The 10327-nt window shown below is 45.7% G+C and overlaps 1 protein-coding gene across 4 annotated transcripts; it reads right to left on the bottom strand.

Annotated features, from left to right (window-relative positions):
* Positions 1-691: 691 nt before the first annotated feature.
* On the bottom strand, positions 692-7230 carry acadvl (acyl-CoA dehydrogenase very long chain). Of its 4 annotated transcripts, none has more exons than XM_061763965.1 (21): positions 7093-7230; positions 6802-6889; positions 6646-6709; positions 6062-6133; positions 5132-5204; positions 4993-5057; positions 4767-4901; positions 4547-4691; positions 4332-4461; positions 3409-3534; positions 3098-3296; positions 2880-2984; positions 2719-2805; positions 2573-2635; positions 2372-2473; positions 2206-2303; positions 2049-2121; positions 1888-1960; positions 1729-1801; positions 1575-1650; positions 692-1479 (listed from the first exon to the last, which is right to left on the bottom strand). In XM_061763965.1, exons 2-21 carry the CDS (start codon positions 6873-6875, stop codon positions 1342-1344), a joined length of 1971 nt encoding a protein of 656 aa, XP_061619949.1. In that variant the 5' UTR covers positions 6876-6889; positions 7093-7230; the 3' UTR covers positions 692-1341. The 4 variants fall into 4 exon arrangements, with proteins under 4 accessions (XP_061619949.1, XP_061619951.1, XP_061619952.1 ...); XM_061763967.1 differs by having other exon boundaries at positions 7069-7185; XM_061763968.1 differs by lacking the exons at positions 4993-5057; positions 7093-7230 and having other exon boundaries at positions 6802-6895.
* Between the last annotated feature and the right edge of the window lie 3097 nt (positions 7231-10327).

Below are 10327 nucleotides of genomic sequence, written 5' to 3'. Positions count from 1 at the left end.
TAAACGGGAGTTGACAAAGTTTTCGAGCCGCGCGGGGCGTCGGTCACCATAGAAACCACAATAAACATGGAAACTTTTTGTTCTGTTCCATTAACACCGTTCCCGAGTACATGCGGCTATTTTTAAATTCAATTGAATTGATAATTTGAACACTTAAATTATGTCTCGCCATGGACGCTTATTTTTATGGTAAACGTACAAATGTACTAGCTTACATTTAAGCACAGCCACTTGGCGTTTTACAAACATTTACAGTTAAAACAATTCCCAAAATTACTTTTCCAGAAAGTTCCCCTTCTATTTGTACAGTTTTCATCACCCAAAAAAGTATCTTAGCGACCTTCAAACTGAACATTCCGCCGGCAACTGGAAACATCTAATTAGCGTCATGCTCGACCGCATGCTCATCGGTGACGTCATAAACATGTGCCGTCACCTAACGACATCACCCAATTACGCCGTCTTTTTTTAATGATTTATTTCGAGAATTGTACGTTAACAGACAGAGTAGTTCATGTCTCCCCAAACGGCTTTGTTAAAGTAAAAAAAACAGCTTCACTTTATTATTTTTAATTGAGAAGAGTTTATGAATATCTCTCTCTCACACACACACACACACACACAAGGGGTCCTGGAAATTGTACATTATGTAAATTTAAATGACAGGAAAAATGCAACAAATGCACAAAAGTAGAAACAGAATGACTTTATTGATACTCAAACAATTTCATTAAAAATGGGATTCCCTCCTTGCTAAATCCTGAGGCATTAATAATTGTGATCAGCACCGCCGAGATATTTACAAATTTTGTTGGTGCTCGGCTGCCACAGAGGCGACCGAACAGCAAGAAGGAGCAGCATCTGCAGTGTCGTCGTGTTACATAAGGCAACGGTGTTACAATCCACATGGGCGATGAATACCCAACATGCTGAGAAGATAATCACCTCTATCAGTTATTAAACACTTCACAAATGCAGATTACATTACACACCAGCCCATATTAAAGTATTCAAAATAAAACAAGTTGGACACGTCAGTCCCTTTCTACAGGTTAAATAATGTACAACATCAACAGCCAGGAAGGTCAATGGTGCGTTGAAGAGCAACATAATGAAGACATCTGGTTATTGGCGGTAATGAGATAAGGTGCAAGTGGTGTTTCTTTGAAGGCCCTTTCACTCAAATCTGTGATTTTTGTGACTTGAAAGTCAACGTCCAGGTTTCAAACAACAACAGACAACCTGACGTGCTTACAAATAAATATATTGGAGACGAACCTCTCGACCAGCTCAAATGGACGATGGGGTGATGTTTATGTTTGATGTTTAAGCCATGAGCATTTAGAAACCCAGCGGGTGAGCGGCAACCGTTCCGCCCTTCTCCACCACGGCTGCGGATATGGCCCGAAAGTTGCTGTAGAGTCTCCTGGACTGGTTCGAGCGCAACGCCTTGATGTCCCGTATGAGTCTCGCGTGGGCCTGCGGGACCCAAGGAGCGTCAGCAGAGCGCACGGGGAGCATTTGCAGTAGACAAATTGGACAATGTACGTGTGTGTTTTGGGAGGAAATCTCACCTCGACACACCAGGTCTCGCACAGAACCTTCTCATGTTGGGCCGAGGGCTGGCCCCGACTCAGGGAGCGGGACGCCCTGCGGAGGACAAGGACCCCATCAGGCTACGCAGATATGTGCAATTGGTTAGCGGACACACAAAGAGGTAAATAATACCTGGAGAGGACAACGATCATGGTGTAGATGTCAATGGCACAATCGGCGACTCTCATCAACACAAACTGCTCATCTGCAAAAAAAAAATAAAAAATCATTTTCTCCTTTTGTTGCAAACATGCTAAACAATTAAGTTCTTTCTGGCCTTTGCATGCTCACCAATAATCTTCTTGCCATGTTTAATAAGAAGCTCCTCGATAGCCACACCAAACTGTTCAATGGCTTTCACGGTCTGTGGGGGCGAAAGAAAGGCGATGAGGGACAACAAAATAATAATCAATAAAAATGTGAATTCCGGTAATCAAGATATGATAACACACCAGTTCACCGCTCTGAACCAAATCAGGGTGGACAGTTCCTTGAAGTGTCAAGCCTGTGCCCATGCCTGCCTTCCTAAAACAAGACACCAAAGCCAGTTTCACTTTGACATGAACCGAGGAGCTCTCCAGTACATACAGCAGAGTACCGAGATGTTACCTCTTAGCTCTCTTGGTAAGTTCTTCAGCCAGGAGCCCAGCGTTGCCAAGTGGGTTCTTCAGGGCTTTTTGTAAGCTCTTCAACTGGTTGCCAGCATTCTGAGGAGAAGACCGAGTCAAAGAAGCCGCGGGGCGCTCGCAAGAAACAAGACGACGTCAATGTTCACCTGGAAGCCGTTGAGGGCCACGAAAAGCCTGAGGATGTCATTGGTGCCCTCAAAGATCCGGAAAATTCTTAGATCCCTCATCACCCTCTCGATTCCTGCATCCTGTGAAAAACATTGCCCGTCCTAAGTCTGCACTCTTTTCCTTGACTTTCTCTCAGCTTCTCTGCCGCCACTGTCAGACGATGTGGAGCGATCGCTCACCTTCATGAAGCCCATGCCGCCCATAACTTGAATACACTCGTCAGTCACAGTCCACGCAGCTTCCTGTGAGCGGTTCAGAAAGACAAAGGCGCAATTCGGCTCCCGCCACATAGCAATCAGCTGACTTGTAAAGTAAATGTTCTCACTGAGGCGAAGATCTTGCTGATGGCGGCCTCAATCTGGAACTCTGTTGCTCCGCTGTCCATGTTGCCGCTGATCATGTAGGCCAGAGACTATAGGAAGCACAGAAGATCTTGTCAACTTTGTTTTAAGGCGAGCTGCTGACCTGTGCTGAACTTCTACCGACCTCGGTGACGTACTGCAGCATGGTCATGCGGGCCACCTTCTCCTGGATGGCCCCGTAGGTGTGGATCTTGCTGCCGAACTGGGTCCTGTTGGTCGCGTGGTCCACCTGACGAAAGGAGGAAACCGTGACTGTTACGACACAGGGGTCGGTCTCCAAAAATCCGCTCCACTCAAGCGTTAAAATGCAGGTGCGGCGCGAGTGTCGAAGTGGGAAGTCACCGCTTTGGCGATGGCTCCTTTCATGGTGCCGGAGAGGGCGGCCGCCATGCCGAAGCGGCCGTTGTTGAGGATGTTCATGGCCACCTTGAAGCCGCCTCCCACCTCACCCAGCACGCAGTCGGCTGGCACGCGGACGTTATCGAAGTAAACTTCGGCCGTGTTGGAGGCTTTAATGCCCATCTTTTTCTCTGGTGGCCCGCTGGGATTTGGAAGAAAGGTTTGATGGGCAAAACGGAAACATGTGAATCTCCGGTAACTGACATAAATAGGCAGATTTTGGTAGGGGGAAAAAGGGGGTTATTTATTCTCACTGTGTCACTCCCCCAAAGCTCTTCTCCACAACAAAAGCTGTGATCTTGTCCTTCATCTCTCCAGTCTTGGGATCCTTCATTGGTGTCTTGGCAAACACAGTGAAGATCTCAGCCAGACCACCATTACTGAAAGGCGGACACAAATGTCAAAAGTAATAAAATACTCTGGGAGTCTATCATTTTCTCTCTGGGAGAATGTATGTACAATTATTGTGAATATTTTGGGTGAAAATGTAATGTTTTACGTGTGGTCCTGTACCTGGACTATTTATCAGAAGGTAGGTAAATATGTAAACCTTTTATAGTTATGGAATTACCCCTAGAGATGAGTCATCTCAGTTTAGAGAGAGAGTAAATACCTGCTTAAGATCACACTGGCAGCATGTAAAAGGGCCATTACAATGTCCGACAGGACCAATAAACGAACAGACTTCCTCCCGCAACACATCGCTATACGGAACTCACAAACTCATTCCATTTTGCCGCTACTTGAACATTCAAACATCTGCACACGAGCGCCTCACTGTCATTTACAATGCACATTTTCATGTTGTTTCGAGTAACGCTTGTAGTATTTATTTTTCTATTCTTTTTTATTCTTATTCTTGAAACACAAACCTGGACTCACAGCCCAATTTGTTGTGTCTGCACTACGCAAGGACAATAAAGGCTTTCGATTCTATTGAGAACAGTAACTATGTAAAGAAAAATGAGTCAAATTGACAAAAGGTGGGTTATGAGATACAGATTCTTAAAACACATCACAGCAACTGACTGAATGCATAATGTGATAATCCAGCCTCTCTCTTTTTCAATGTTTGCTTGTTTCTTATTTGCTTTTGTATATTGTTTGGGGAAAAAAAGTGACTTTTAAAAAAAATAATAATAATAAAATACACAGAATTGTGAGTATGCTGATCCACCTGATCCAGATTTTGCTTCCACTGAGAGTGAAGTACTGCCCGCAGGGCGACTGTACAGCGGTGGTTTTGATGGAGGCAGCGTCAGAACCGCTGGCTGGTTCAGTTAGGCAAAAGGCAGCAATGTGCTCACCTGGACAGAAGCACAAGTCGCTCGTGTCCTTCCTTCTTGACATGACATTTGCTTTATTAAGCACCGTCTGCATGAGCTTGACTACCTGATGCAAGGTGAGGCAGGTATTTCTCTTTTTGTGCCGGATTCCCAAAAAGCAGAATGCCCTTGAAGCCGATAGACTGGTGGGCACCGAGCGTGATGCCAACCCCGAGATCGTGAGTGCCGACGATCTCCACCAGTCGGGCGTACTGAGGCGAGACGGACGAAGTTAGCGCTCGCTGTGTAAAACCCATCCACGCCGGTTCAATATCAAGCGGACACACCTGCGTGTTGGTGAGGCCCAGGCCACCCAGGTCGGCCGGCACCTGTAGGCCAAAGGCGCCCATCTCTTTCAGGCCCTCCATCGTATGGTCCTCAACTTTCTCCAGCGCATCGTTCTTGGCCGGATCGTTCACCTCCTACAGACAGGAAAACTGTGAGTCACCAGGGCAATGGCGGAAAAAGATAATCAGAAAAATCACCAGCGAGCCAGAGCGGTCTCAATTTCACCTCAAAGAACCTGCCCACGGGTGGCACAAGCTCTCGGAGGAACTGCTCCTGCTCTTCATTCAAGACTAAACACAAGAAAAATTACTCAGCAAGCTTGTTTGTAAATTTAAATAGCGCCTCAGTGAAATGTTTGGTTTACCGGAAGGGTATGGAAACACTTGAGATGTGGCAATCTGCCCCTTGAAAATGTTGACAGCAAAAGATTTGGACTCCTGCAGGATATTAAGCAGAACAAAGTCAACGGCAGCAGTCAAACACGCAGTACCCATGCCTTCAAGGTAGGGTTGGGCATCCTTTGAATTTGACCAATTTCAGTCACGAGCCCGCTTCATTTCTATTTTAGGGGGCTGGGTCAAAAATGTTTGCATTCTTTAAATAATGGCTGTCCAAATTATGAACATCCATTTTCTTAGCATTTTCTTCCTGTTTTAAGCCTGCAGGCTTTTATTTTGAAGGGTACGCACCGGAACTCAGCATTTTGGCACGAAAAGTAACTTTGCACGACACCAGTGAATTTTGAAAAGGAACATAAAATGAGACGGCAAGAAAAAGAGTAATGAATGGAAACAAATACGATAAAACGTTGATTCCTTTACCTACGCACCGATGAGGCACAAGGTTAGTGTTTGTGATACTGTGAGACAACGTTTATGTGAATTTTGTCCCAATTCATTGTGATGTAAAGTTGGTACTTTGACCGTTGGTGAAGTTTTAGCTCAAGGTTAAGCGTTCTTTTTCCCGTTATTAGCTCTTACGTTGGTTTAAAGACTAAAATAAAAGCTAAAAGCCATCAGTGCAAAAGTGCAACCCCCCGTTTAACTTGTTAGCTGCCTCAATGTTGGCATAGACGTATTTTATTGAGTCACTCACCCAATTTGACTTGAATGAAGTTCTGCGCGGTGTAGGCTGAGGCTCGGAGCATCGTGAAAGCCTCCTTTTTAATTTTTTTTTTTATTTAAACGATTCCGGAAGAACCGGAACTTTAGCCTCGGTTCCAATCGGTTCTCGATGCCCAACCCTACTCGAGGGGCAGTTCTGCATAAGAACGACATTTTAGGAAGCAACATACAGCTGCAGCAGTCTTCTTCTCCACCGCAGTGGCAGCGTCAGTGCCGACTGCCGCCGGCTTCTCCAACACCGCCTACAGTGACGCAGATATTCCAAAAGGCTTACTTCACCGAGAGAGCAACATTGCAAATATAAACGACTCCAGGGCTTGACTAACATTATTTTCTAAACTGTACTTTGGTGTTAAAGTAACCCAAATACCACATGGTGCTATGGATAAATAAAGAAAACAGTGACAGGCCACAAAGAGGTGAAAGACGACCACATACACAGCTACCATCTCAAACTGTCAATATAACATTGCTATGTATTCTATCAAGGTGAAGACATGCTATTCCATTCTAGCACGAGAAACATGACGACTTCCTGTTTGGGTGCTGGAGAGGACAGCTGCAGTGTCACCTTAAATGTGGACCACGTGACCAGTCAACTTTCACCTACTTGCCACCCAGGAACGCGGTGACTGTGTTATATCGCTAGCAGAACCACAACATTGGGCCAAAAGTGATGTAGAAAATGTTCGAGGAACACGACATTCATAAAATGGACACATTGAGAAGTGATAGCAAGCTTTCTGTGTCGTACCTGTGTAGCTTGACTAGCATAGAGGCGCGTGTTGTTCACAGCCACCACAGCTGGGCGTTGAGCCCTGGATAAAATACGTCATTTTGTTAGTTAGCAACATGGAATGAATAGGAATTGTAGCTCGAGGCTTGGCTTGTAAACATGAATGCGACAAACCCAATCTGTCCGGGAGTGATGCGGAGAATGGCACCGCAAAGGGCAGAAGACTGGCCCACTTTACGAAGCAGCATTATTTTCCCGTCAACTAAAGAAAGTGAACATTTCAAACGCAAGCTCAATAGACCAACAGAACACAGTTAAAGCCTTGGTAGCTAACCGTTAGCATCGCGGCCTGGTTTACCAGAGCGTTCTGTCTTAGTAGTTCTCTTTTTAGTAGACAATTACATTCAATTGGATAATAGAAAACATATTTAGATGTCATACCTGTATGGAATATATTACACGTACCTCCGTCCGAGCAGAAGCAAACCTGTCAGAAAGTGTCCCGTTTTTTTCCTCTTTCTTCCCCTTGACAGAGTTACCCGGATAATGACGGCATCATCGCTGTGAATCATGGGACATGTAGTTTTAGACGGTGTACGCGAAACTGCTAAAATGGCTTGCGCCACTTCATCAAACGAGTTGATCAGTCCGGTAGGTGGCGGTAATGCACCAAATAAAGGCTTTGCCAACTAAACAAAAGAAGCGGTCGCCAGTCAAACTTTACATTGTCACCAAAAATCACAGATTTATGGTTGATGATTTATGGTTATGGTTTATGTTGCACCAAGGGTACTAAATACTAAATATAGATATGAATGTAATTATGAGATATTTCCTTCCTGTAGCTAGCCCCAGAAGAAAGTATACTGTACATTAAAATAAATAGAGACTCATTTGAGCAGAGGCTGTTTTTTTAAAAAACTTCATAATCTTTTTGTGTGGAAAAATCCCTTGTGCCCAGTCATGCCACAAGTTACATAACGCCACTCGTGGTCCCCATGTGGCGCTGATCAACATGTTAAATCAGAAACTCGGGTGAAATGTGTCATGTGAACCTGAAGATACACACACACACACACACGCCACACTTTCCCTTCTTGCTAACGTCCCTTAAGTTTGTTGTTGGACATCTGAACCTTGAGAACAACCTCAATAAATGAAGTGCAAACAAAATGCAGTTAAATAAAAAGACATTTAGTTGGGGTTATCGTGCTAAAATCAATGGCGGCCTGCTGGATAAGTATGTGGATGCAAAATGTCTCAGGTCTGTCATAAAATCCTCAATGGCGCTGACAGTTGACTCACTTGACCCAATAATACCATTTACATAACTCTTTTACAGTCGCCACACTTGGCATTTCCTGTTTGTGCGCCTCTACGGCTCACCTCGTCCTCACTCAAATGTCACCATCCACTTGTCCGCATTCCGACAGGCTGCATGTCACGACGGCCCATGTCGTCATGTCACTCACTCTCTGGCCCGTTTTTCACTTCATTAGTGGCAATCGCTAAAAAGCTGCCCAGATCACTCGCATCAGGCCGGCGGAGCTGCAACGTACTCATGAGCGGAGATGATTCCAGACAACTGAACGTGGAGCGGAGACAATAGGATTTAACGCAGCGACCACTGGACACGGCGTGAAGCCAATTGGATGCAGCTCGGAGGGCATTGAACGCAGACCTCGTGAGGGGGTCTGTCTGTCTCGTGAGGTCTCCCACGTCAAACGTCCGCTTCGTCGATCGGCTCCGCACATGTGGTTTGATGACATGCCGTGTGATGGCATTCCAGTCCCGGATCCCGTGCTTCTTTGAAAAAAGGTGGTCTGACCTCCAATGGCCTTTCTGTAGCTCCTATTTTGACCTTTAACCAAACTTACATCGCTATGGCAGTGTTTTTCAACTTTCATTTATTTGACATCGGAAAAATCTCACCACCAAATGTGTTTACTGTCAAACTAAACGTAAAACAAATGCAATTAAACATTGTGTAAAACCACATGGCTTTGTCTTAGGAAATGAATGCTAACAAACAATGCAAAATGACATTGACATGCTAACAGTTAGCATTGCTAGTTGCAGTTGTAGAAGCAATGGATATTTGAGCACTAACAGTGGCGCAACACAAGTGGATGTACGCAACACTATATTTGTATACATTTCTGAAAATGTTTACAATATCAAATGATCACTTTTCCAAAATTCCTTGGAAATCACAATTTCCTATCACTGGTGAGCTTTTTTAGAATAGGCCAGGAGGCGACCCAGGCGGTCCGCGTGCGCTACCTGGTGCCCCCAGGTGGCACATTGGTGACCCCTGGTATAGACAGTCATACAGTACTGTATAAAGGACAGTACAGCCCAATGTTGATTTTGTCTTCCTGTTATGACTAAAACAGCAAACTGGAGGCCAGCGGGTAAGGAGATAAAGTGTGGGGTAAGATTCCAGGTGGACTTTGTGGAATCATTAAAGAGTTTATTTGTCTTTTATGACTTCTTGGATTTGAAGCCAACAAACACACACAAACTATAAACAGGGTGGAAAGTACATAGTGACATAATGTGTCTGCGTGTGTGCATGCGTGTGAAGAACTTCATGTCCTCGTGTGTTGTTAAATGAATTGAATCAAATATATGTATTTTGAATGCACTACTTCCATTCGCATATCCTTTGGGGACTTGGCCGGCCTGGGTGGGGGGGTGACGGTGGTGGGTCATTATTGTTTCTCCAATTTTAATGCACTACACCCCAACACACGCAATCACGGTACAGGGATAATGGTTGCCAGTAGGGGACCTGGTAACCATAGTAATAGGGTGGGTGGTGGTTCACATTTCACATTTCTCTTGGTTAGATTCCTGGGGCTTGTGGGCCCCCCTCCGGTTGTTGGTCCGTGGAGGGGTGGGGCCCCGCCTTCCTCTCCCTTCTCTTGGCGCCCACGCCCATCCTTGCTCACGACGGGCACTTAACTTGGGCTCGCTTTTTTGGGTGGCTGCTGGCTCCTCCTTGGGGCCCTGTTGGTGGCTGGAGCCCCCATGTTCCAGGGGTGATGGGAGCGACGGCAGCGGTGGGGCTCGCTGGGTGGGGCTGGGGGTTGGTGCGTGGGGCTTCGATCAGGCTCGGGACCTCCCTGGGTCCTGGGGGGTCGGTGGCGTCCCCCTGGATGGGTCCCCTGCTGGATGGGCTCGCTGACCCCCCTCCTTTTGCGTGGTGGGGGGGGGGGGGGGGGGGGTGGCGTGCTCACCCTTCCTCGATGACATGTGATATGGTGTTCATTCACTAATAAGTTCCACAGAAACACCAAAGACTTGAATGACTTGTGCTGGGATCACTAATAACAACCCAGGTTACACTAACATACTGCATCAACTCACAGGTTCTTGCAGGTGTTTCGACACTAAAAAAGAAAGAATCCGGGAGCACTGCCTTGCTCATTTTCTCACATCCTGCCCAGCCCTTTTCTGTCCGCTCTTATCTTGTTCTCTTGGTTAGTTATTGCATATCCTCACCGGGTGTCCCCCGCCCCCCCATCTACAAATAACTGTGTTATTAAATGTTACTTGTGTTCAAATATCTAGACTGTCTCACTATTGTTCTGCTGTGGTTTTCAACCCTTGTCCCCTTGTCCACTCTGTCCCTTAAAACCTGTTTCTGTCCGGCTGCATAATAATTTTATTTGTTATTTTCATTATATAATTATAT

Source organism: Phyllopteryx taeniolatus, chromosome 23 (genome assembly GCF_024500385.1).
Source record: "Phyllopteryx taeniolatus isolate TA_2022b chromosome 23, UOR_Ptae_1.2, whole genome shotgun sequence".
NCBI lineage: Eukaryota > Metazoa > Chordata > Actinopteri > Syngnathiformes > Syngnathidae > Phyllopteryx > Phyllopteryx taeniolatus.
The sequence above is the reverse complement of the archived record's forward strand: the minus strand, read 5'-3'. Positions and strand labels throughout refer to the sequence as shown.

Excerpts from the sequence above, each read along its gene's own strand:
- acadvl (XM_061763965.1), bottom strand. The coding sequence starts at position 6,875 with ATGCTGCTTCGTAAAGTGGGCCAGTCTTCTGCCCTTTGCGGTGCCATT. Across the intron at positions 4,462-4,546 it reads CCTGCCTCACCTTGCATCAG|GTGAGCACATTGCTGCCTTT; the intron begins GTAGTCAAGCTC and ends GCTTCTGTCCAG. Across the intron at positions 2,304-2,371 it reads TGGCCCTCAACGGCTTCCAG|AATGCTGGCAACCAGTTGAA; the intron begins GTGAACATTGAC and ends TCTTCTCCTCAG.